This window comes from Lasiosphaeria miniovina (assembly GCF_030549165.1).
Source record: "Lasiosphaeria miniovina strain SMH2392-1A chromosome Unknown B0T26scaffold_4, whole genome shotgun sequence".
In the NCBI taxonomy this organism is placed as follows: Eukaryota; Fungi; Ascomycota; class Sordariomycetes; order Sordariales; family Lasiosphaeriaceae; genus Lasiosphaeria; species Lasiosphaeria miniovina.
Genome location: NW_026848223.1, coordinates 4,914,558 through 4,939,675, shown reverse-complemented (window position 1 = coordinate 4,939,675; position 25,118 = coordinate 4,914,558). Strand labels below are relative to the sequence as shown.

The following is a 25,118-nucleotide window of genomic DNA, read 5'->3' as shown; positions in this document are numbered from 1 at the left end:
AGGCTGAGACACATGTACCTACTATCTAGGTAAGGTTTGTAGGTGAGATATGGGGAGTTTTACGTGCCCTGTGCCCTATGTTCTCACCGATGAAGTTTGTCGCAGTTGCCTGAACTAAGTAACGAAGAGATAAGAACGCTGTTCTACGCCGTACGCACGTTGGAACGAGGCGGCCCTAGGTACGAAGTGTGCGCTGGTTTTAAGCCGCGCTTCCTCAACATTCTGCAACGACTGCCTTGTTTCGTTTCCGGCTCGTTTCGTTCCATGTTCATGTCCAATCAAGTTGCGACAGTCGAAATATTTAATACCTACCTTACGTATCCGTACCTCGGCTTGGCACCTTGCACGTGTTCAAGGCTGCAAGATGCGGCAAACAAATATCAGATGAACGATTTCTCAATGTCGATACTGCGTATATGATGCCAAGTGCCGAGAGTTGCGAGAATATTACCGGGCTACTCAAACCCAATTGAACAATTTACAGCCAATCATGTCTTGGGGTTTTCCACTCAGTTAAACCTCCCTCCCCACCGACGGCCCCACGACCTTGTTATCTAGCCTCAGAACGATGATGACACAACAAAAAACACTTGCTACCTGCCTAGCTAATAACTACCTAGTACAACGAGATGCGCAGCCAGCTCTACTATAGTTAAGGTGGTTTCAAGGAAACATCAAACTTCGACGTCACTCAGTAAATACATCAGATCACGGGCTCGCTCCGCCGATCAACAAAATTGTCACGGATAATACCTTAGTGACAGACAACCACCCGAGGTAGTCAACTGACTCCTTCTCAATGACTTACAAGCTCCTGGCCTCCAACTACCTGAGGCCCCTAGATAGGTATCCAAGGTATACGGAACGTGTGACAGAAATTCTTGCAAGACAATAAACTGTGTTGTTAATTTGCAATGAAATCATCCAAACGGGACCCCTGAAGTTACTACCAGTATACCCAATGTAGCGTTTGCCGTACAGTGGGTGAATGTATCTCAACCTGCAATCTTACCTAATGTACAGGAAATATGGCAAGATGAGAGTGGCTCATATATCATCTTTGTCAAATGGCTTGTACAAATGCAATCGCAAGGTGGGGCCTGGCTATGTGAGGCCCATAGAATCCTTAGCTTAGGTCAAAGAGCAGTAGGCACCTTCTCCTCCCATTCGTCATCCATTCAAAAAGACCACTTTATTAGCAGGGCTACCCAAAGCCGAAGGAACTGTACGGAGTTCGCTCCTTCATCGACCTGGACGAGAGCCGTTTGTTTATTTTCTTATACATACAAGTGATTTATATAGACCAGGAAAAAAAAATAAACAGAAATTCTTAAATGGCAAGATGCCTCCCAAGCTTCCCTCGCCACCGCCTTCCCACTGCGATTTTGGTAAACGACACGGAAAACAAGAAGCACTCTTGGCCGCCCAATCCCGGCATATAGCTCACGGGCAATAATGCACACATAAAAGCCTCCCAGATCGCAAAAAGACGTAAAAGAAGATGTCGCTTGCGCCAATAGTCTCTGTCAAATAGACAGATAGCTTTCTCGTTGAGGAATAGAAACAGACATGATCGAAGGCAGGCTCATCGTAATAAAGAAGATTGGAAGAAAAAAAAAGCGGAAATATGACTCATTTACATGGCGTTTCTGCATTTGGGGCATAACAAGAGCGTCGTGTCTCTGGGGTTTCGTATCGTCATTCATTTCTCAGCGAACGACACTGCTGTTGTCGTCTGCTACTGGCGTGACTATGGCGGCAATGGTAGGACTTGGGTCGAGATCTATGCCGAAGTCGGCTTCGGGGATCAAATCGTGTACGCCCTCTGAAGCAAAATCATACGCCGAACCAATACCCTTAAGGTCGTCAGGAAGCTCGAATGTTGCTGGCGGGGTTGCTGGTCTCGCTGAACTTCTCGAGGACGATGACTGCCGGGCTGGAAGCTCAGAGTTGGGCCCGGCTATCCTTGTCGTCACATCCGACCGTACTTCGCTTGCGGGTTTTTCGGATGCTGCTACCTCCCGCAAACTTCCCTGTGAGAGCGAAATGGTAGGATATTGCCCTTCATCAAGAATCTCGCCCGTATTTTCGTGATGACTGAAGCCGTTCGGCGATTCCAGACTGGAGATTCCAAACCCACCCGGCACTCTTTGTCGACGCTCAGTCGAGTCCATGACATCCTTGCCGCTGTCAGCTGGGGATTCGGGTTCTGGTTTCCCCGCCCCACCTGCATTCGGATGAAGTCTTTCGTTATCGGCTACCGGGTCGCACTCTTGACTCGACTCCACGCGCCTTTGCGTGGCTGTATCGACGTGTGCCAACCTCTCTAGCAACACAGTAGGCTTTTCACCTTCCTGAACGCGCTCACCGTTCAGTTGTCGGCTGCCCCCCGAGAGCACAATTCGCTCCGGGGCGAATTGTGGTGGTTGCATCGCCTCCGTCGACAGAATTTGGATTCCATCCCTGGCTTCCGAGTCTGCCAGCGGTGCATCAGGTTTCTCAACAATCGATCCTCCTGTCTGCGGCGCCACCCCGTTGGTTTTAACTTCTCCCCGATGGTCCACATCCAATTCGCTGTTGGTCAAGTCACTAACCGACGGTACCACCATCCCCTTATTCTGCGTTTCAGACCAGGAAGGGCGAATGTGGTGGCCGTACCGCGATGAGCCATAGTCTCCATGGTTACTTGGCATTGGAGAAGGTGGCGATCTTCCTCTCGCGGGGTAATAGTATGGGTCCTCGGCCGCCACTGTACCTAAATGGGGGTTGCTCCAGCCAAGATACGACCAGTCCGGTGGCTGAACGGTTCTGATACGGGGGACTGCGCTCCCAACGAAGCTTTCGGTTAGATTCTCATGGCGTGAGTAGTTGTCGTCGATGGAAATAGAGGGTGCGGTCTGATGCCCATCGTACTGGCTCTCCTCGTCGAAGTCTGGAAATAGCGAAAGGAGGCGCAGAGCTTGAACACGGTACCGCGGGTCCTCGCTTAAACAGATCTGAACGATGCGCTTGTACCAGCTTGGCACGTTTATATCAGGTGCGATTAGCAAGGGGCGTCCATGGGCCTCGGGCTCATCTTCCTGGGTGGCTAGTGCCCATAAAACCATGCCGAGTTGAAAGAGATCGGACTTGACACCAATGTACATCGAAATCCGCTGGTTGCTTTCGATCAGAGGGGACGCCTCTGGAGGTTCCCAGCCAACAGGGCAGCCGCGTCGGTTGATGTCTATGATCTTGGCGTCACCATCGTCGTCTATTACGATATTGGACAGCGTAAAATCTCCTTGGACGAAACCAGCCTCATGAATCTCGGACAGGCCAGCCACAATCTGCCGTGCCCATTTCTCGCGTGTCGGCCAGGGCAGCGAGTGGTCGTTCTCGAAGATGACATCGAGCAAGGCACCCTGGTCTGCGTAGCTGATCAGCAGCCCCTTCACGTATTCTTCCTTGTCGTCGACGATAACACCGTAAAACTGGATGACATTTTGAGCAGTGCGAAGCCGGTTGAGGGCGTTTATTTCGTAGAGGAACTCGTCAATCGTGTCGGGGCCGGGTATTTCTTTCTTGACGAGCACCTCACCATTGACGCGAACCTTGTATACGAAGCCCGACATGTGCGAGTCGAACTCAATCTCCCTTTCTTTGACCCGCCTACACCTCATGTGCTGGATCATGCGCACCGTAGGGTAGTTGACGATCTCCTGTATCGGTGTCAGCAAACCTGGGGGTTATCCCATCACTATTGTCAGACAACGCACATTGACATCCTCCACCACGTGGACGTGCAACCTTCCGTCCGTTGTCTGCAACTTTAGGTTGGTCACAGTGTCGTAGAATTGGATGTCCGCCAGGCTCTCCCTGATGGCCTCATAAATTTTGGCGCTCTTGTCGCGCTGGAACTTGGTTTGGACCAGCTCCATCTCCAGCGAGTTTTCAGGGGCTTCGCGATAGTCAAGGGAAACCGTCACGCGCCGCCAAAGAGTGCTGTGTTCCCGGTAAGTAACGAAAAACTTCTCTCGCTTGGACTTGTCGCGGAAGTGCATTGAGAGATTGAGGATCCATATCCGCTCTAGTTCCTCGTGGATCATGGTATCGTATTGTGACGTAGTGATGGAGAGGGCATCGACGACGTCCGGAATATGGTCGACGTTGTTAGAATGCTCTGGCTCTGGCTGAGGCTCAAAATCAGGCTCTGGTTCAAACCCATCTAGCTGTCCAATGGCGTCGAGCGTAATCTCCTCGACCGAGCTCCGGGGCAATGACGGGATAGACGGTGCAGAACTAAATGAGCGGCGTAAGAAATCGGGCGCGCTAGTCCGAGGATTCGAGAACGATGCGCTGTGAGAGGCATGCATACGTCTGTCCACGGATACGGCTCTTCGTTCGGCCGGTGTGGGCTGCACGGGTTCCAGCTTGTTCCGCAACTCGGACTGCTGCCTCTTGAATGTCTGGGCCCTAGGCAGACCGGGAACCACTTTTCGCGATACCCGCCGAATGAGGCCGGCCTTGGTGTCATCCTGCTGCTCAGAGCCCGACCTTTTCGATACAGCATCCGAGCCTAGAGCATTGTTGTCTTTATCCCGCCCAAACATCCTGCGCCATAAACTCTGTTGCAGCTGGCCGTTGCTGTCTGCCGTTGGCGGCGTATCCCGCACAGGGGGGCTGATCTGAGATTGTGCCATGAGGCTGGGGATAGGGTCGGGTTCCCCAAGAGACCAAACCACGCGCTCAGCAGAATAGGCAGCCAGGCCTGTGGGGCAGAATGGGCTTCGGCCGCTGGTGTGCTGCGCGAGGGGGCGGGGCCGTTACCCAGGAGACGTCGAACTCTGTCTATCCCTTCTCTTTATTTATATTCTTCTCTGATCAGTTTCCGTGTGTCCCAGGTTGCCGATGGAGGCCGGGCCGACGAGGGCTCCAAGTATATAGGGGTGCCGGGGGAGGAACCAAGCTTTTGTAGGGCTCGCATTAAGCGCGGACGACTACGCAGGGAGCCGATGGCTGGGACACCAGACGAAAGATGTTTGGCGGAGGTTCAGAGCAGTCCATCAGCGCCACTGGGACAAGACAATTCCAGAACCTTGGGTTTGGGTTAGAATAGGGCACCGAGGAGGCAGGGAGACGTGACGCGATGCGCTAGGAGGGATAGGCATCGACGGTTATGGAACCTCGAGACTTGACTAGCAGCCGCACGGTGATGATGCTATGGGTGTGTTGCCTCAATAACCCGGCATCCGAGTGGTCAGTCTCTGTTTCGGAAAGCAGTTGCAGGCGTTTGGCACCAGGTATTGTGTGGATTATGACAACACAGGCAGGCGTGTGGTGATCTTGGATGGGTGGGCGACTGAGGCGTGGATATTCTCCGTCCGATGTAGGGGCAAGGCAGGCGGGCGGGCGGGCGGGCGCAAAGGAAGTAAGCTAGTATGGTATGAATGCGCTGGGCAGGCTTCTTCTTTCCCCCTCGGGCAGTCCTCAGTACAGCCAGCGCCTGGTGCGGTTTCTCGATGCGCTTCGGGCTGCTGTTTGTCTCTCTGCTTTGTCGAAATGGCTGGCGGGCGTTGGATTGGTCTCTGGCTCGACTCCTATTTACCTCTAGTCCGTCCTCCACACTGCAGAGTGCAGACGGGAGCGAGAGAAGTGTGAAAAGGTAGGCGGATGGGACAACCCCCCCCAGCTTTGCTTCCCTTTGGAGGCTAGGCTGGGCTGGGCTAGGCTGGTGGGTGTGGGAGTGGGAGGAGGCTTGTGGGGTTCAACACGTGTAACAAGCGCTTTGGGTACGTCGGCGAGACAATATGCATGGACGAGGGCTACCCCCTTAGGTGCGACATATTTCTGGCTTAGGCGGTCCTAGAGCGCGAGGCCATTGACTATTGTGCAGTAAATTGCCTAGCCCATTAGGCTCCGGCCTGGCAGCCCTTCCCGCACCCTCCGATGCATCGTACGATCTGTTGCGCGATTCTTCGCGCCCGTGTTCTGGAAGGTATTAAGCATGTCACTGACAGCTACAGCTGTATCGTGTATTTTCAAAAATGGAAGCCCAGTTTGTGGAGGCGGGATCTTCCAGGCTTAGTCCCGTTCCAGTGCCAGGATCCGCACTGGAGCTGAGGTGACCAGGGGTTCAGGCTGAGCCCAAGCTCGCTAGGGCCCCACTGCAGCTCACCGACTTCCGTAAAGTTGGGAACACTTTCAGAGAAAAAGAACGAAAAATAAAAACCCCTAACACAGGTCCGAGAAGGCCTTGACCGGGTTTGTTCTGGTTCTTGCATCCATGGACCTATCATTGGAGAAGTCTGGTTTCCCCAAGGAGGTTGAGGTGATACCCGCCCCAACATGGAACACAGAGACAGACCCTGGGGAATGCTGCCTCTCGCTAAACTCGGGAGAGTTCGCTTTTGATAATCTATGGATATATAAGTAACTTACCGCGGGTAGTAGGCAGGGCATTTACCGGGTCCCAAACAACCTTGCTCCATCAAACAGATGAAGATACAACCAACGATAGAGTGATTCTGGAAAGTTGTGAGACCCATCGTCAAATTCCGCACAGGGCTCATGGTCCAAGGCCGGTCCGAGTTCCAAGTTGTTTGAATCTGAACTCCTTCCCAAACCGGGCGGTTTTGTTTCTAGATCTGTAGCATGGAACCGTTGACCGCTCATTGAATGGTTTTAGTTAACCTAAGGAAGGAACGGAGCAGTAACTCCTCTTTCTCCCTACGGGCATCCCGTCCAGGACTCCAGACTACAGAATGCTCGCTTCGCCCCCCTAAGCATGGGAAGGAGAAAAAAACTCAACCGTCGCGTTGCAAATCCCCCTGACCACGTGCCCCCAACCAGATGTAGCTCATCGCCGAAGCTAAGATGACGAGCTGCAGCCCCTGATGGATTGATCTGGTGGCACGACTCGAGTTTGGTGTCATCGTCACTTTTCAGAGGTACTCGCGTGCTCCTTACTCCTGACGTCGAATTGTGCGTACCTACCTTACCTACCTTACCTACAGTGTACATACCAAGGCAGGCGCAAACGGCCCATGTGTAGCTTGAGAATCGGTATGGATGAGATCAAATGGGCGGCAGCACAGACACTGAAAATAACGACAACCACAACAACACTCACCTCTCTGCCACTGCACCGCCCTGCACCGCCCAATGGCAACCGATAATCCGAATCCGGCATTGGAAGATGGACTATGTGTAGGGCACGATCCGACGATTCAATGCGGAAACCTGGCCGAGTTCGGGCGAGTCCTGAACGCCTCGTTGCCCCTTCTGCATCTCCGGTTGCTTACGCTACCTGTATTCGGCCAGCTTGGCATCTCAAGCTTTGGGTCTTTCGTCCCGAAACCAGCCATTTCATTTGCATCGTTGCGGTTCAGTGAAGCAGCCGACATCTCACCGTGGCTGTCACCTGCCACAACGGCAGTGAAAACCTTCACTATGCGCTCGCATGAATAGAAAGACCTGCGTAATTATAGCCCCGACCCTTGACGTCGAATAGAGTCGTCCCCAGCCCTGCCTTCCCAAGGTTCTCCGGCTGGTTGAAGGGGCCCAGCTCACCGGCCAAGGCCAGCCGGTGAGCCCGGCCCAGCGCGCGCGAAGAAACCAGTCCTGCCGGCCTTTAGCCTCTCGGACTCTGGCCTAGCGTCTCGTCCACTAAAATTGGGTTTGTATTGGGCATCAACATGCCTACCGAAGGGAACCGGCCCCAGAGAGTCGCCTGTTCCTCCAACCACATCATATGCGGGGGACAACCAATCCAGCGGCATGCTTCAAAAATGAGGCTGCAGACGCAAAAAAAACAGGCAGCAGGTGGTTCCGAACTGATGATCTGGACATGCTGCAGCGATGCCCATACCATACCCTCTTGTTCTCCACACTTTCTGTGGTCCCTTGGTGGGGGTGGTGATGGGCGTGATGTTGATGCCGCTCCTCGGGGAAAGAGAACAAACGGAGTTGGCGGAGGGTCCCTTCAAGACTGACTGACAGACAGACAGACTTGCTGCAGTTTCGCTGCTGCCTCTATCGTGTCATCGGGCTTTGGACATTGAAAACCACAGACCACCTTCGAAGCATGCCCAGAGGGTACATGTGCAAGCAAGCAGGCAGGTAGGTTCGGAGTATACGCATACAACAGCCCCTTTTCACTCCTCTCTATGGTGTATTCTGTCACGAAAGGGCACCGTGCTATCTGTCCTAGCTTGCACCCATATCCTTTGGGTCAAGCTTTCCTACCCTGTCTCACACTCTTCTTGCTATGGCTTTTGGGGGTAGCGTACAGTATGATATTTATAATATCCCGTGCAAATATGCCTCCCTCCAAAACGGCGCAGTGAGCCTCATATCCTCCTCCCTCCCTCCCCCGGACGCGGGAAATATTGTGGGGTTGAGGATCCGCGGGGGGGATATTCCGCAAGGGATGAATGGATGGATGGATGGGGGGAAACCACCCACATACATCAACGGGCCATCCGAGCCGTGAAGAGCCCAAGTCGAATAGACGTTCAGCAACACCACTCCATCCAACAAAAAAAAATAAGAGAAAGATTCTAGGGAGTTGGGCATCAGTTTACCTGGTTGGCTCCCTTTTCCAACTCTTAGGGCCTTGCTTGGCCGCGGCCGCTGCGCCTTAACGTGCGTGCGTGTGTGCGTGCTTGCGTGTGTCCATGTGCTTAAACTGCATGCATGCATTGTCAGTTTTTCAGTCTGCTTCGTACATGCTCTGTAGGTAGTTGTTCTAATAAAACTGCATTCGTGTTCCATTTTGCGTGGGTTGCCCAGCTTGGCTTTCTCTCCTGATGACGATAATGGGGTAGGTACTCATTCTTGACCAAACAAGCACCGAAACCGGGGGAAGCCTCCTCTCCCGTAATCTGACTGGCCGTGTCCTGGCTCAACCTAGCCCAACTGCACCCGAGACGGCAAGGGACTGAATCACCTCTGACAACGGGGGAGTTCCGTTGTCGAGAGCTCGGCTGGAGTTGAGCCAAACCCCCAAGTCAAGGCTCTTACGTAGGTCGATACATACCTACCATAACATAGGCAGGTAAGGTACCTAGTTGGCTGGGGGAGGAGGAGGAAGACATTCACATGTATATAATACCGTCACAACTACTAGAGTGTTCTTACTAGTACCTGCCGTATAACTCGACAGCATAGGGCAAAAGGCTCTTCAACCATGGTACAGCAGCTGAACTCCGATGGCGACCACGACTATAAGCATCACCGGCAACACCAACACCACCACAGACAAGGCTTCCCATACGGATAGTAATAGGAGAAAAACATATCCGTAAAAGTACCACTGCCTTTACCAAGGAACAAGATGGGGGCTGTATACATAGGAAGAAGGGGCTTCGGCGCCTTGAAAAGATAAATGAACAATGGAGTGAAGAGTTTATGTTGTGTGTGCTACATGTGATAGGTACAGTGTATAATTTATGCCGGATGTGATGCGATGTGATGCAATGCCGTGCTTGCTAAATATCCTCCCACGAGGGAGGAGGGGAGGCAGCCGCTTCGACGAGGGAGAAGTAAAGGGTTAGGTCGGGAAAAGAAATTCGTCCAAGTCGTTTTGGCCAGCTATAGCTAACCTGCTAGCCAGCTAGCTAGCAAGCAAGCTGTTCGGTCCCTCCTCCCAGTTCAAACGCCTGATAATGCTTTCCCTGGTCCCCCATCCTCTCCCCCGCGTCCCATCAACGCATGCTCTCGCCGTGTCCCGTCCCATGGGGGAAAGGGACCACTTTGGCTCTCTATTGGGTAGATGCAACATCACAATGGGCGCCGCCAGCAGGCGGCAGCTTTGCATCATCTGCAAAATGTGCGTCAGGGTTATTTCCCGGTCGCCTGATGTAGGACGGTGCTGTGTCACTTGTGCTGTGCCTCGGACACTTAGTGGCCGTGCTGATTCTTTACTCGTCGTTATCCGACGTGTCTTCGTCATGTGCCTTCTTAACCTCGCGGATTCGGCTCTTATTGGCCTTTTCTCGGTCGAGGTCGGGGAATATCAGATCAAACACCTCTGAGTACCAGCTTACCGGCCGGCCCTCAATGCCCTCCTTAATGTTCTGTGGAGACAATGTTAGCGTCACTGTGTCATGTCATATCGTGCTCAAGTATCTGCGACAACGTACCTCTGGCAGCTCGAGCCAATCCGACAAGTTGTCCTCGGGAAAGATGACCATCTTGCAGCCTGCCCTCCGCGCGGCAACCGTCTTTTCCCGTAGACCTCCGATGCGGAGCACCTTGCCCGTTAGGGTTAGCTCACCAGTCATGGCGACAGTAGGGTTGACGGGCGTATCCAACGCTAGCGACAGGAGCGATGTTGCCATCGTAACTCCAGCTGAGGGGCCATCTTTCTGCACTGCCCCCTCGGGGACGTGTAGATGGATCTTGGCCTTGTCCAAGAAATGGTTGTCGGGAAACTCCTTGGCCATCAACGATTTGGCAAAAGAGTAGGCGAGCGTCGTCGACTCTTTCATTACCGTCTTGAGATTTCCTGTTATCTCAAGCGAGGGTCTGCTGTTCGACGTAAGGCTGGACTGGACGATTGACTCAATGTACATAGCTGCACCACCCATCTGGGTCCAAGCCAGCCCCATGATGACACCAGGAGGGGTAACGTCAAAGAGCCTGTCAGAGGTAAAGATTGGTGGCCCAACGTAGTCCTTGAGGTTCTCCTTGTCAATGACGACATGAACGCTGTCGGGGACTTTCAGAGCCACCCTAGGCTTCTCGGTTGTTTCCTTCTCAGATGCCTCCGTGGCGGCTTGATTTGTCTCGCTATTATCGCTACTCTCGCTCTTTGTCTCGGACTCCTCTAGGGCGGTCTTGCCCTCGTCAGTCAGGGCTTCTGACTCGGGCAACACCTCTTCGCCCAAGTCCTGCACAATCTTCAGCGCCGACTTCCGGTAAACCTTTTCGATCTGCTTCTTGAGGTTCCGGACGCCGGACTCGCGACAATATGACTTGATGAGCTCTTCGATTGCCTCTTTGGTTAGGTTCACGTCAACGTTCTTGAGTCCAGCAAGATCCTGGGCTTGGGGGGCGAGGTATTTCTCCGCAATAGCCATCTTCTCGTCCGCGACGTAGCCCGAGAGCCGGATCACCTCCATGCGGTCGAGAAGTGGCCGTGGGATCGTGTCAGTCATGTTCGCCGTGCAAACAAAGAGAACCTTGGACAGATCGACTGGGACGTCCATATAGTGGTCGAGGAAAGAACTATTCTGCTCGGGATCAAGGAGCTCAAGAAGCGCAGACGACGGGTCTCCTTGGTGCCCGCGACCAATCTTGTCGATTTCGTCGATCAAGATCAGAGGGTTCTCGGTCTTGCATTTCTTGAGTGCCTGGATGACACGGCCCGGCAACGCTCCGACATACGTCCGCCTGTGACCCTTGATCTCCGCAACATCGGTGAGACCGCCAACGCTGAATCGATAGTACTCTCGGTTGAGTGCGCGTGCTATTGACTTACCAATGCTTGTCTTGCCTACTCCAGGGGGACCAACAAAGCACAGGATTTTGCCTTCGACAGTCCCACGGAGCTTCCCGACAGCAATGAATTCCAAGATGCGATCCTTGACATCCTTCAGACCGTAATGGTCCTCATCTAGGACTGTTATCGCATTCTGTATGCCAAAGTTCTCGGCGCTCCTCAGTCCCCAGGGAATCTGCGTGAGCCAATCGAGATAGTTGCGAGTAACGTTGAACTCGGATGCGGCGGGCTCAAGATGGGCAAGTTTGTTAAGCTCATCGTCGAAGACCTTACGGACTGCCTCTGGCATTGCCAGTTTGTCCGCCTTCTCCTTAAACTTTTCGACAAGCTTCTCTTTCCCATCAGACTCGATGCCCAGCTCTCGGCGGATGCCCTTCATCTGTTCCATAAGCCAGTATTCGCGTTGCCGTTTGGTAATTTTGCTCTCTACATCCTTTGTGATTTTCGATTGCAGCTCAGCATTGAGCTGCTCCTTTTTCAGTAGCGAAAGAGCCTTGTGCAACCTTTCCTCAACGTTCAAACTTGACAGAACATCTTGAAGCTCACTTGGTTCTCCGGCAGAGACAGCAGCAGCGAAGTCGGCCAGCTTGGCGGGTTCGCCCCCAACGTTGCCGGCCGACTGGCTCATAGAAAACGTAGACACCTGGTCTCTAAAAAGGGCGTTCATGCTGGCAACTTCTTTGAAAACATTCACGATTTCGTTGGTGACTGCGCGTATCACCGGGCTCTTGGGATCAAAGGGCTCCTCGGTTAGGTTTTCCACGTTGACGAGGCTAACGGGGAACTTCTTGAGAAAAGACGTCGGAGATAACGTTTTCTGCGCCGCGTCGGGTTTTTGGACAACCGCACTCTCTTCGAAACTCGCGACTACGTCTCCCTTCTGCGCCGCCTCTTCTGTAGGCTTGGGGATCGGCTCGGGAGGCGCAGGCTCTGTTATCTCGCCAGGTTTCGAGGCGTCCGCCGCTCCGGGGGGGATCAAAGAAGACAGCCGTATCCTACGGTGTGGATAGACAATTGCGGTTATGCCATTGCCTTCACCACCTGGCTTGATGGGGAAAGCGCTGGTGATCTGGGCGAAGACACCAACATCATGGACCTCATCCGGGCTGCGTATTATATCGTCGTCGGCGTTCTCGTCCTTGAAAAGAAACGTGCCCACATATGGCTGGCCCCTCTTGATCATTTCCATTATCGCGTTGGCAACGTCGGGGTCTCTGATAGTGATGGCCTTGTAGAAACCTGGAAAGAGCGGGCGCTTGGCGATTGGTATCGCCAAGACCTGGGGGTAGATCTCTGGCACCTGAGGCTTTGTCAATGCCCGGTCGCCGGGTTTTCGGCCTCGTCTGCCCCCATCTCCAGCACCGTCCCCCGCCGACCCCGACGCGGCGCCACCGGCAGCACTGCCTTTGCTATCCGGCGATTCTGGAGCCCCTTGGCCAGAGTTACCGGGCGGTGTGTCTGAGCTGGACAGCTTGGCCTCGCTGACGCCTTTCTCCTCGGCCTCTGCCTCGGCCTTCGCCTTTGCCTTCTCAAGATTTGCCTTCATCTCTTCTTCCGACAGGGGCTCGACCTGACCATCAAAGAATCCATCCTTCTGTTTCCCGAGTGGAGAATAGCTCGAAAAGTTCGAAAGCGACACCTGGGAACCGGTCCGTGAGAGTGTTTGCAATCGCAATGCGGACTGCCGGCCGGGCCGTACAGACAGAGGTACCGAGGAGAAAGCCCGGGCCCTTGGTCTTGTTAAGGCTGTTGGGGTCTTGGTTGCAAGGATCCGCGGAAGGCGTTGTCGCGACAGCATCTTGGAGGGCGTGGAGGCCAGAGCTCGGCGGGAGCTTTTGACGTCAGGGCTTTGCGAGCTTCGAAAACTCAAAGGCCGAGCTGACCAAGCGGCAGATGATACACCCTAGGTCGAAATGGGGAGGTAATGGACACCTTGCCGAATGTTTGATGCACTATAAATACACAGGTTATAGACGAATAAGAACGTATATCAAAAGGAAGGGCTTCGAGGTCTGCGCTAGGGGTGGTTGGCAGCTCGAATGATAGCTCCTAAGACAACCCCAAAAGCCGAGACCCACGGCAACGATGTCTGAATAATGCGATGGAAGAGGCGAACATGGAAGGGGTAGAGATTGCTTGTAATTTTAGCTCCGATTCGGCGGAGCAGGGACTGGACACCAAGGTACCTGGTACCTTGGAAAATGGAGGTGAGGCTGCTTCAGCCACAAGTTCGGGACCCGGTAGCGCAATTTGGAGAACTCCAGCCACAGCCCAAAGGTCCCCGCAAATCCCTCGACTCAGCGGTAGCTGACCCCGCCATTTCAACCAGCCTGCATCCATCTCTACTACGGCTAGTAAGTGGGGAGGCACAAGCAACCAGCTCCACTGCAGACGGTTCGCCTTTCTTTCATCCAGAAGAATCAAAAGTATACTGCGCGGACATAGGCACCGCATTTCTCCCTGAGCGACACATCTGTCATTTCAATCAATTAAATCGTCTTGTATCACCACATATTGCTTGCTTTTCTGGTCGCAGTTTGATCGTGTCGCCAAAGTGTCTGCATCAGTCAGTCGGCGTCGTTAGGTTTACACGCTACGCAACGGAGCCGACTTGGGGGTGTGGCCGTTGGGCCGTCCTGTGCCGCGCAAATCTTGGAGCGTTGTTGAAGAAGAAAAAAACGGTGCAGCCTTCCATCTCCCCTCTTCCTCTGCCAACTTCACCAAACAGACCTCAACAACCACGGCTGGTCCTGGTATGCTTTCGTCGCTTTGAATACGCAGTGCGGACTAGATTAGACCAGACCACCTCACTTGGAAGCACGCCTCATCATGGCGTCTAACACTTCAGCAACCGACCTAGAGTCGAAAGTCTCGAAGCTGTCGATCGAGACGCCGGCTCCAAAAGGCACCGGCCTTTGTTCCAAGACCAAGACCGCTGCCATTGCAGACAGCTGGGAGGATGAAGCCATCAGCTCCGACTCCGAGGTCGACAAGGAGTACGACAATTCGGGACCTTCGTCGCCGGAGCAGGAGAGGCAGCTGGGGCGCGGCAGTGGCCATGCTGGCACAACTGCTCCACCCCCCACACCTATGTCACCGACGTACGGCAAGCGGCCATTCTCACCGACGACCTCTGGACCAACATTCGAACTGCCCTATGAAGCTCCTAATAGCGGCCTTCTAGGCGGGACGACGGCATCGGCAAGGCCGGAAAAAACGGACGCCGTAGCGCGCCGAATGATCGCGAGCGCGTTAGGCATGAAAGTGCCCCGGCCGAACGAGGAGCAGCGGGCATATGACCGTGCCGTCCGCGAAAAGGAGCGTCGGCGGCGTGAGGACGAGAAGGTGCGCGAGAAGAAAAGAGAAGAGGAGGCCTTGAAGGCTAAGCAAGCTGTCTGGGAAGAATGAAGCTGCTGCTGTTGTGCACGGATGGTTGTGTTCATAATGTCTCTATCTTCTCCTTTTGTTGATGTGGGCGAAGGTCGCACGGTCTTCCCCCCTCGGATGTTTACGTCTCTTCTCCAGAGAAGAGGTGATGTTTGGCCATCTTTGCAAACGCATCTATCAGGCTTGTTGGATATCATTAGCCCAGGCAGATATACGAATCTCATACTTCATGTGTCGCGTTTGACGTAGGGCAGGTGTTCGCCCTTCCGAGTGAGGACAAGCTCCTGGCCCTCTTTGCCCTCTGTGTCGTCTTCATGAGGTGGACAGTACCGCATTCCGACGCCAATACCCTCGAGGCCTTCACTTTCGGCGCGCATGTTCCAGAGGATCTGATGGACATGACCTAGCCTCGAGCATGAGATGAACCCCATGGGCCAACGACTTCTCCCTAGCGAGTTCCGAATACCTTTGGTGGCCGGGCGCTCCGTGACGAGGAATCCTAGCACTTTTGATCCTCTCCACCCAGCGGGCGCGCCGATAAAGGCGCCCTCGAGCTCGCGGATGAGGTGGGGACGGGGCTGCTGGGTGACTTTGCACTGCAGTAGAACCTTGAACGGCGGTTGCTGGTGGATGGGGCTGCCCGCCGAAGATGGAGACGAGGGGACAGACCAAGTGCCCAGCAAGTCAATGCCGTAGTCAGATGAACCGCCAACCCTGCGCAGGTCGAACCCGTATGCGGCCAAGGTTGCTGCCACTGTGTACTCGAAGTGCGTACCGACAAAGACCTTGGAGCTCTGGTCTAGGCTGGATCGCTCTGCGTACGACAGGAACGAGGCCAGGTCGTGATGGTTCGTTGTGTTGGGTCTGGGATATGTGAGTCCAGGGGCGGGAGAAATACTAGGAACATCAATCTGAGGACTAGGAGGCGTGGAGGTCTCCACTGGCGCGTCGGCATTGCTGTTCCCGTCTCCATCGTCTTCCTTCGCTAGAGCGCGGCCGGTACAGAAGCTGCGCCGGGGAAGAGCTGCTGATCTGAGTCCGAGACAGGACCTCACGACTGAGAACCCCGCAGCTGCGCTCCATGGTATCCGTGGCAAGAGCATCGCGAGCCGACACAGGCAAGGTGGTGCCGTGTTTGCTGACCGGGGGGGGAAATGGGCAGCGAGCAGAGCACAGGGGAAAAGAGGGTCAGAAGCCTTAACTGCCAAAATTTTGGAAGCTCTCCTGCATGCAGGCTTTAACAAAGCGCGTTGTGTGATTGGTCACAGCTTCAATAAACCTGACGATTTGCGACCCCACACCCCTGCAGCGGGCTTGTATCAACCCTCAAGTTAAGTCAACCGGAAGTCAACCTCAACGACATTAAAACCACCAGTTCGTCTTCACATTGCCACAACCACAATAGCCGAGCGCCTAGCTAGAGTCAAACTTTAGGAAAGCAAACATGGGCGACCGTCTCACACAACTTCAGGATGCTGCAGATCAGGTAAGAAGCCCTGCCATTTACTTGCTTTTCAGCTGCGGCTGGCGCTGACGATGCGCCGACAGCTCGTGCATCAGTTCATTGCGTGCTACTACTACATCGAGCGCCGCCATGAGCTCGAAACGTTTGGGCCCAACGACAAGATACACGACCTTAAAGATAACCCCAAAGAATGTATGAGCCGAGCGCGTGCAACTACCTACTTTTTTTTTTTTTTTTTTTTTTTTTTTTTTAAAAAAAAAAAAAAAAAAAAAAAAAGAGAATGATATTTATGTCCTGAAGCATAGGTTCAAATATGCTAACCGGGGAGGGGCGCTTAATGGCGCGTTACTCGCAAAACAGTGGACTCGTTACCGCCCGATGTCTTCCAGGCGGGTCAGCTCGAGCTGGCGCGCGACCTCATCACCAAGGAGCAGCAGATTGAGTACCTGATATCGAGCCTGCCGGGCCTCGACAATAGCGAGCACGACCAGGAGCAGCTGATCAAGGACCTCGAGGAGGAGCTCCGGGTCGCCGAGGCGCAGCGCCTCGATGCGATCAAGGAAAAGGACGAGATCTTGGTGAGGCTCGACCAGGTCCTCCGCAGTATCCGCCGCAACTGAATTGGGGGGGGGGAGTGGATCATGATAAGTGCATTTATCTTGGGAAGACCATGGGATGGAATTGAGGGAGTCTTTCGGTGAAGCTCTGGCATTACATTTGATTTCACGGCGCAACGGCGTGACAGGGAGGGGAAGGGATCGATACCCGTCTATTTGTGTTCAAAGGTGCTATAGGTATCTTCATGTGCATGATCAATCCACTTCAGATTTTTTATTTATTTCATTTGTCAATTAACATTAATGCAAGGGTCTGTCTCGTTTTTAGGTATTATATGTCTATCACGGCATTCATCAGGTGGCACTAAACCTCTCAGCTGATTCCTGACTTGAAGAGCTCGGGAAATACTGTCCTCAGCTCATCCAAGCGCCGTATCTGATACTTGGATGCTTGAGTCCTCGGTACCTTGACTCCTTCCTCAACAAGGTGTGTCGTCGTCCATCCAAGCTCCTGTGCTTGTTTGCAGTTGTTGTAGGAATCATCTCCAGGGGGGAAAGAGTCAGTGATTTGGTGTTTATATCACGACAACAGATTGGGTTCACTTACCGACGAAGTAGCAGTCTTCAACGTTTTCGACGCCTGCCTCCACCATGGCTTTGCGGTACATGTCTGGATGCGGCTTGCATACAAATGGCACCGAGGCGTAGTTGCAAAAGGTTATGCCGTCAAAAAAGTCCTCGACCTCCAAGAGACGCACAACACGCCGCCCGTGGTTGACGTAGGCATTTGTGAAGAGCCACAGCTTTACCTTGCTCCTGTCGATGTCGCCGAGGAGCCGTTTGAGCTCGGGACGGGGCTTGATGACATCGTCGAGCGGCAGGGCGTCGTCGACCTTGGCATTGTACTCGAGAGGGTCGATCTGGTGGTGCCGAACCAGGCCCTCGATAGCCAGCCCATAGTTCTGGAAGTACTCCTTGTGAAGCCGGACAGCATCCTCCCAGGGAAGTGACAGGTGCGCCGCGAAGTATTTGTCGATCAGATCCGCCATGAGATCGTGGACTTTAGCACCTAGATATGTCTCAGCTGCCCGTTCAAAGGACAAAGGCATGAAAGAAGCATCCACCCTTCACTCACTCTTTGGGTAGAGGCAATTGTCAATATCGCTATCCGAGATGTTAGTGAGCACTATTCTTATCCGTTGGTATCAAGGGGCCGGGACCGGTTAGGTAGCCTATGCTTACAAAAAGAAGACTTTCTTGCCGCTGGATTCCACTCCATTGGCGTCTGCTTTGTCGGGTTCCATGGTGTGTTGGTATTTGGCAGTCGGAAGCAGGTGTTGTGAAGAATGGCAGAGTCTTGACAATGCAAATAGGCAACTGAGTTTGGGCAAGATGTCTCTCAAATGGACAAGAGCGTGGGATGTAGATTTCGAATCTAGCAGGTACTGGTAATTATTGATGGTGGTTTTTGAACAATCAGTGCTAATATTCCAAGTCGAGTCTTTTCTGGGGCTATTTATATACATACCTTGCCTTACACGAGTGCTGTTTGCCCCGAGTCTCTGTTTTACACTGACCTTTTTTGGGTGTTTAATACGGCCTTCCAGCTCTCGTTGAATTTAGGTGACTCAGGCCGACTTGCATGACATGGACGGCGTTGAATGCTGAATGCTCGGGCTTGGATGCTGCAGCCAAGACCCACTGCGGCTTTGCTTGTGCAGGTCTTGGCCCGTGCGCAGCCTGCATTTTCTGTTTTTGCCAGGGTCAGGCAGTGGAAATTTGTCCCTCCAAACCCCAGCCTTCGTGGCCGACAACGATTGATTCTCCCAAAACAATCCGTAAACTTTCATGACTAGGACGCGCCCATCACTCCCTGGCATCCGGCTTCTTCTCTATAGCCCACTCATCGCGTGCGATTTCGGCCTTTAACTTTTTTTCTTTCTTTCTCATTTACGCTTGCTGCATGCTCATGAACAGTGGCTGGACAGAGCTGTATACTTCGCAGCGAGCTCCCTCCCGCCTTTGCGGTAGCAGGCGACAGACGGAAAAGCCCACATCATGGCGCAAAGAGGCGCTGGTGAGGTTGCCTCAAATGGCGGAGCGGACAACGCGCCGCCATTGACGGCACTTGCTCCTGACGAGCTCCATCAGATTCGTCAGTACGAAAAGGTTTTGAAATTTCGCGACGAGGTCATCACGGGTTCACACCCGCGCATCAAGCCATCCCATCTCCCTACCAAACCTCCCCAGGGCGTTGGCACGCCACCCGTATCTAATGCTGCCAACTCTGCGACCCCAGCAGCTTCCCAGCCAGTAGCTAAGCCAGCCACGCTGAATGGTGGCCGACGCGCGCTTGACGACTTGCAATCGTTCCAGGGGAATCTGCAACGGCCGTCAGTGAACATGGCTCCTAGAGTGCCTGGGCTGGACACCCTCTCGAGCTCTTCAGACGGGCCGTCGCGACCCTTTGGGTCTGGGAAGCCAGAGATTAACCCTGTCTTGCTGGAGAAGTCTGATGATCTCATTAAGGCTGAGATACAACTTCAAAGAAAGAGAGTCGAGCAAGGTCTCAAGGAGCAGCTCGAACAGCGCCGCGCTGCTTTGAGGGCGTCTCTCCAGGCATCGGAGCAGCTGGCCGAGCTCAATATCACAGAGGTCATGGCGAGAGCCTTGGCTGATGCGCTCACTGCCCAGTCTACTGACGATACACCCGTCAAAGCCTCTGCTAACGCCTCAGCTTCGAGCGACTCATTTGATGATAACACCTTCTATTCGAGCCAGGTCGACACTCCCCAGTCCCACCAGCTGTCGCGCGTCCCTTTACCTGACGAATCCGATGACGAGCAGATGCGAGATGCATCGCCGTACGAGCCTGAGCTAGACCCGCAGCCTATTCATCAAAAAGTCGTCCAAGTCTTGCCGGATTCGAGGCCGCTACAAACAATGCTCCAAGAACAGAATAAGCTGCTGCCGAATACAACAAGCCCCGCAAATGCTCCTCGACAACCAGATGAAGTGTCTGCTAGACCAGGCTTATCTGGCGATACTGGGAGTGCTGTCCAAGCTTTCCGGCCGAACGCCCCGCCTGAGACGACGGATTCTAGAGGGAGCGGCGTAGAAAGTCGGTCTGGAGAGTCGAGCAATATGGGTATGGTGGGGACTGCAGATCGACGCGATCTGGCCAGGGTCAGCGAGCAACTGCTCAGCCAGGCGGGCGGCTTCGGAAGACCTCCTGTCGTTCGTGCCCATGATCTCTCTCCTGTTGCACCCCAACCAGCCCACGTCTCTCCTTTAGCTATTGCTAGGCAAAACCGTATAGACTTGTCAGACGCCGGCACACGTCGAGCAACCCCTGCGCAAGTTGCTGCACTGAGGAAGCAGACCTCTGCTGCCTCCAGCCCAGAAAGTTCCCCACAGGGTAGCAGAGGGGCCGAGAAAAAAAAGAACAAGAAAAATAAGAGAAAGGCTGGCCGGCTTGCTGCCGACGTCGCGGCTACAGCTGGGACCTCGAGTGGGTCGCCATACATCAAACCTGAGCCACGCTCTCGCTCTCCCGTGACAGCCCCTTATGCCCGCCCGAACAAGCGCCAAAGACAGTTGCAACAGCAGAATTCCGACTTCAACTTTGACCACAGATATGACCAGCAGGTTGTGGTGGATGATGGCTTCCAAGAGCCTTACCCAGCAGCCGTCCATAGGGAAAGACGGGCTGTCGGATATGGCAGAGAAGACGATAGTCGCCCTCGTCACGACCCCCAGCCCATTATCGTTGACTCTCCAAGATACGAGAGGGTGTACTATGATGAGGCCAGAACGGCGCCCCCTGCCCGCCAGGTCCGGCCAGACTCTCCAGACACTCCTTCCGCTCCATATTTCACCCGGGAGGTGCGTGCAGTGCGGCCTGTGCCTCACGTCGTTGAGGCCCCGTATGGGGACTCTTCTGCCTACTACCACGATGCCCGTGCTCCACCGGGCATGGCTGTACGTCCGCCTGCATACCGCGAGCGGTCGCCGTCATTGACCATGTACGAGCGACCACCCCCAGCTATGGCCCCTCCGCAACCGGCGCCGGCTCGCATTATTGTTGATTCTTTTGGCCGCGAGTATCTCGAACCTCCACGCTCGGCAACAGGAATCAGGGATGGTATAGTGTCGGACTCTAGAGGCCAAGCAGACTCGGAGAGACTTTACGAGCGAGCGCCAATCGCTCGAGCTGCCTCGCGAAGGCCTGAATTGTTTGAGGATGATGCTGTGGTGTACCGGCCAGCCTCACCGTCTTATGGGGCCCCGAGGCGCGTCGTCACTCAACCGGAATTTTCCACGACCGATTCTCGTATATACAGGGAACGGGGTCATCCGAGTCACCCGCCAATGGCACCGCCTGCCGGTGAGTACGTGCAATCTCGGGGTCGCCTGGAAGGCCGTGAAATTCCGCGCGAATACATTGCCAGATCAGCGAGCACTCGTCCACCGGTGGAGTCAATCCGCTATGATAATGCTGCGGGATATGAGATTAGGGCGACCGAAGAGCGATCCCGCGACTCGTTTGCCCCTCGCGCTGCCAGCGTTCGACCGGCCGAGGGGGTTCGCTACGAAATGCCCGTTGCTTACGAAAGACGGTTAGGGGACGAGATGTTCCGGGAGTATGCGACTGTACGATCAGCTAGCGTGAGGCCCGGGGGGGTTGAGCCAATACGCTACGAGGTTGCCAGAGAGTACGGAACCCGGCTCAGCAGCGCCCGACCGGATATGCCGGGGCGTGAGTATGCCAGCGTCCAATATCAAGCTGGCCAGCGGGACATTATGCAGCCACCACCCACAGCTGCTGTAGGCCGTGCCTACAGTGTCCTTCCCAGCGAAGCACCGCCTCAGGTGATCCGTCGGGACTACAGCGTGCAGCCTAGCGAGCGGTTCTACGGACGCCCTCAAATGCAAAACGACGAAGAGGTCATATTCTTAGATCGTCCCCCGCACGATGCGTACCGCGAGCTACGTTGAATCGTTGCTGTGATCCCTAAATGAAGCTGGCGGCGACAGGCGCTTTATTATCAACTATATATGATATTTATTTGCCATGGTTTGGGACAGGAGTTGGACATTCCGGAGTAGGATTCTTAAAAAATCATGGATACCTCGGATGGGCGATGGGCGATGGGCGATCAGTGATGGACCGGACTACGCAAAACAATATGCGCACCCCCAGCGGTAAAAAATTAATCAGAGCATGATACCTAGTCTTTCGCATGTGGTTGATGAATATACTGATATGAATATATCATCGTGGAAAGTTGTTTATACCTAGCTACAGCGGAGTTATCAGATGTGTTCCATTCTCACCGTGTATGTATATCTACGGTGGGTAAATTAAGTAATAAAGGAAATCCGGGCATGCTAAAACATAGCTGCCCTTGACGATACTCGAAACGTGCGTGAACCACTTGATGACGTGTCTCAGAATCTTGCCTTTGAACTTTGTTTTCGATGCCGGCTGGCACTTGCTTCCCAACTAGCAGGTAGTACGAGAACGCCGCAATGCATTCCACCAACTGCTGTGCTGCAATCGTAGACGATTACGTCCTGGGGTTTGAGTGAGGAAAGGGGGCGGCCAGGCCGGGTTGAAGGGCTGGTGCTGATGCTGAGGCTGATGCTGATGTTGGCCCCCCCCTTCCCAAAATCGGCCGCCATGTGCTAGTAACTTATTTCCCCAGCTTCTTGGGTGATGGCTCGCAGGCTGTTAGGCTTTTCGCCTTTGAAGTCGAAAAAATTACCTTGGGGGACCGTCAAAGCTCGTGTCTAATGTACGTATAGCGAAACACGAGGGGGGCATGGAGGGCCGACATGGAAGCATATCTCGTGGCCGAACAGCCATCATGCACCATTCCAGATTGGGTTGTCCTCAGACGTTTGTTGGTGGCTTGCAAGTCCCGTATCTACACACAGTAGCAGGCAACTACTTAGGCAACTACCTGTTTTTTTGTGTATCAGAGCACTTCAAGCCTCTACATCCCCCGGTTAAGTCTCAAAATGTCTTTGTCTTTGTCTTCAACTGTTACAACTTGAGACGGCCCTGCATCAACGAGAGATGGCTGTGGATCAGAACATATATGGATTCATTATTTGTGTGCGTCCACCGAGGCGAAGGTGACTGGTGGCTTTCTTTTCTGGTTCGCCGTTTGCACCCCCCCCCGAAGCCGAGACTCGACGACGAAGGAATATCTGACATAATGCTCTCGGTCCAGTTTGGTCGAGTTTGGTCTAGTCTCGTCTGCTGCAGCGCAGCGTGGTCTCACACCACCTTAGACGATTGCCAGCGGGGGGTCGGCCGAGACAACTATCCGTCCGCGCTGAGACGGGACGGTCGGGATTGGAAGCCGCACTGTCCGAACCGTTGCACAAATCTCCTAGGAAACCTAGGCAGGTAGTAATTACCCACCACCCTACAAACGGTGCTGTCAATTTGTGAATATTAGTATGTACATACGGGACAGATGGCTCTAGTCTGCTGCTGCTGCTGCTGCTGCTGCTGCTGCTGCTGCTGCTGCAGGTCGTATAGCGATGTGCTTTTTTAGTGACGCAGCATTCGGTATATGACTTGAGAAGTTGGGGGCCAGGATGGGCACGCCGAGTGCTGACTCCTTAGATATAACAAAGATGCCCCCTTCCCACCGATCTTCGTCTCCCGCCCACACCCGCAAGGATCCCATCCCTACCGACCTTGTGTCCTCAATATCAATCAAATTGCCTAGGGAGGTACCTACCTCGTGTCCGCTGGGGGCACAGCAAGCACACGGCAAAGAAGCGTTTGGATGGCCGACAATCGCTTAGTCGGCCGGGCACTGCAGGCCACCGAACCCTTTTGGCTTCCGTCGTTCGACGGGAAAGATATCACAGTGGCTTGGCCCTACACTAGCTAATCAACGAACAAGTAAGCAAATCGTAGAAATGTCGATGACGGGCCACGAGAAGCAGTAGCCCGGAGAGAAAGGTACTGAGCTCACAGAGCCCGGAGACTCCATCGGCTTCCATCGTTACCAATACGGCATACGTGAAGTAGGTATCTAAGTAGACTTAGAGGCAAAAATGAGCATCACCGTTAGACACGGGGCCGCCAAGGTACCACCCTTACCCATACACGTACAATAATATACATGTGTTTCCTGCATTATTAGCGGCTAGTGTCTGCCAAAAAGGTAGATAGAGGTACCGGGATGCCTAAGGCAGAGAGGGAGGTACGGATATCTCAAGGGAGGACAACGTAGCGGATGTGGGCTCCACTAGCCAAGACCATGGATGACCAGAAATAGATGTCATCCAGACGAGCGAGGGGGAAAAGGAAAGGGCCCGAGAGGTGGCGTGGGCGGAACTTGGCTCTCTTGTCTGTCTGTCTGCCTGTCTGCGTGTTGTGTTGAGTCAGTCGCCGGGAACCCTAACTCTGCCAAACCCAAGGTGCTTGCCTTGCTTAACCTTGGGCCTGCTGCGGCTATGTCGCCCGCGGCAACCCAAAGATAAAACGCGCCGGCTTGAGTAAATTAGATGCTCGTGGTCGTTTTCGAGAAGCTCCCCATGGATATTTAGTTTTTGATAGAGGCGTGGAAGCGGAGACTACCGAGGGATCCTCCCGAAGTCGGCAGGTTGTTGTTGGTGCGCAAATACCTTCCATACTGCACGTAGTACTATAATGAGGAATGTATTCGTACTCCGTATACATGAATGAATGCCAGCAAGGCATTCATTCACACTGCCAAGCCAAGTAGGTACGTAATCAGCACCTGAGCATAAGCTGTGTATAATTTGCAATCTTCCCTTTCATTCCAAGCTAAGAACGCTTCTTTGACGATCTAGAGCAATCAGCAAAGCGTTACCTAGGGGAGGCGCGTCCCAGCCCATGGTACACGTACTCGGTAGCTTGTAAGCTAAGCCCCCGCTGCTGCCACGAACGCACAGCCGGAGTTGTTGAGCAGGTGAGACACGGAAAGTACCACGCCCCCAAGCTTGCCCGCGGAGGTACTTGTAACAAATACCCAAGTAAATACCGTAAGTATCTTAGCTAGGTAACACTAATATAAATCATCCACTATTCTATTCCGTACTAGGTCCAAAAAATGAAGTGTCGAGCATGCAGGTTGATCGTGGGCTTGGTAGTCTATTCCCGGATCTCTGGGCCCTGCCCGTAAATGGCGCTGTAGGCCGCCCGATCAGCGCCCTAAGAAGGCGCTTGGGCGTG

General features: G+C 53.8%; 8 protein-coding genes across 8 annotated transcripts; 4 read left to right on the top strand and 4 right to left on the bottom strand.

Annotated features, from left to right (window-relative positions):
• Nucleotides 1-1,709: 1,709 nt before the first annotated feature.
• On the bottom strand, nt 1,710-4,682 carry B0T26DRAFT_676426 (uncharacterized protein; the record flags this gene model as incomplete). The annotated part of the gene is made up of 2 exons (XM_060439975.1): nt 1,710-3,701; nt 3,759-4,682. The coding sequence occupies 2 exons, from the start codon at nt 4,680-4,682 to the stop codon at nt 1,710-1,712; spliced, it is 2,916 nt and encodes a 971-aa protein (XP_060297029.1).
• Nucleotides 4,683-5,402: 720 nt separating this feature from the next.
• Nucleotides 5,403-6,004, top strand: B0T26DRAFT_712450 (uncharacterized protein). Its single transcript, XM_060442083.1, has one exon. It carries the CDS (start codon nt 5,430-5,432, stop codon nt 5,646-5,648), a length of 219 nt encoding a protein of 72 aa, XP_060297028.1. The 5' UTR covers nt 5,403-5,429; the 3' UTR covers nt 5,649-6,004.
• Nucleotides 6,005-9,902: 3,898 nt separating this feature from the next.
• On the bottom strand, nt 9,903-13,283 carry B0T26DRAFT_646709 (ATP-dependent protease La; the record flags this gene model as incomplete). The annotated part of the gene is made up of 2 exons (XM_060437836.1): nt 9,903-10,058; nt 10,125-13,283. 2 exons carry the CDS (start codon nt 13,281-13,283, stop codon nt 9,903-9,905), a joined length of 3,315 nt encoding a protein of 1,104 aa, XP_060297027.1.
• Nucleotides 13,284-14,314: 1,031 nt separating this feature from the next.
• B0T26DRAFT_741269 (uncharacterized protein) lies at nt 14,315-14,893 on the top strand (the record flags this gene model as incomplete). Its single annotated transcript, XM_060443943.1, has 1 exon — nt 14,315-14,893. One exon carries the CDS (start codon nt 14,315-14,317, stop codon nt 14,891-14,893), a length of 579 nt encoding a protein of 192 aa, XP_060297026.1.
• Nucleotides 14,894-15,123: 230 nt separating this feature from the next.
• B0T26DRAFT_609846 (uncharacterized protein) lies at nt 15,124-15,762 on the bottom strand (the record flags this gene model as incomplete). Its single annotated transcript, XM_060435882.1, has 1 exon — nt 15,124-15,762. A coding segment is annotated over one exon (639 nt), but the record flags the coding sequence as incomplete, so codon positions are not given.
• Nucleotides 15,763-16,164: 402 nt separating this feature from the next.
• On the top strand, nt 16,165-17,225 carry B0T26DRAFT_320991 (mediator complex, subunit Med21). The gene is made up of 3 exons (XM_060434365.1): nt 16,165-16,358; nt 16,421-16,529; nt 16,698-17,225. Exons 1-3 carry the CDS (start codon nt 16,317-16,319, stop codon nt 16,955-16,957), a joined length of 411 nt encoding a protein of 136 aa, XP_060297024.1. The 5' UTR covers nt 16,165-16,316; the 3' UTR covers nt 16,958-17,225.
• Nucleotides 17,159-18,345, bottom strand: B0T26DRAFT_321025 (Haloacid dehalogenase-like hydrolase-domain-containing protein). The gene is made up of 4 exons (XM_060434366.1): nt 18,137-18,345; nt 18,030-18,058; nt 17,502-17,963; nt 17,159-17,437 (listed from the first exon to the last, which is right to left on the bottom strand). Exons 1-4 carry the CDS (start codon nt 18,196-18,198, stop codon nt 17,268-17,270), a joined length of 723 nt encoding a protein of 240 aa, XP_060297023.1. The 5' UTR covers nt 18,199-18,345; the 3' UTR covers nt 17,159-17,267.
• Nucleotides 18,346-18,952: 607 nt separating this feature from the next.
• On the top strand, nt 18,953-21,892 carry B0T26DRAFT_646380 (uncharacterized protein; the record flags this gene model as incomplete). Its single annotated transcript, XM_060437803.1, has 2 exons — nt 18,953-21,038; nt 21,069-21,892. The coding sequence occupies 2 exons, from the start codon at nt 18,953-18,955 to the stop codon at nt 21,890-21,892; spliced, it is 2,910 nt and encodes a 969-aa protein (XP_060297022.1).
• Nucleotides 21,893-25,118: the final 3,226 nt, after the last annotated feature.

Excerpts from the sequence above, each read along its gene's own strand:
- B0T26DRAFT_712450 (XM_060442083.1), top strand. The coding sequence starts at position 5,430 with ATGCGCTGGGCAGGCTTCTTCTTTCCCCCTCGGGCAGTCCTCAGTACA.
- B0T26DRAFT_321025 (XM_060434366.1), bottom strand. The coding sequence starts at position 18,198 with ATGGAACCCGACAAAGCAGACGCCAATGGAGTGGAATCCAGCGGCAAG. Across the intron at positions 17,964-18,029 it reads CAATTGCCTCTACCCAAAGA|GTGCTAAAGTCCACGATCTC; the intron begins GTGAGTGAAGGG and ends AGACATATCTAG. Across the intron at positions 17,438-17,501 it reads TGAAGACTGCTACTTCGTCG|ATGATTCCTACAACAACTGC; the intron begins GTAAGTGAACCC and ends TCCCCCCTGGAG.
- B0T26DRAFT_320991 (XM_060434365.1), top strand. The coding sequence starts at position 16,317 with ATGGGCGACCGTCTCACACAACTTCAGGATGCTGCAGATCAG. Across the intron at positions 16,359-16,420 it reads TTCAGGATGCTGCAGATCAG|CTCGTGCATCAGTTCATTGC; the intron begins GTAAGAAGCCCT and ends ATGCGCCGACAG. Across the intron at positions 16,530-16,697 it reads TAAAGATAACCCCAAAGAAT|TGGACTCGTTACCGCCCGAT; the intron begins GTATGAGCCGAG and ends CTCGCAAAACAG.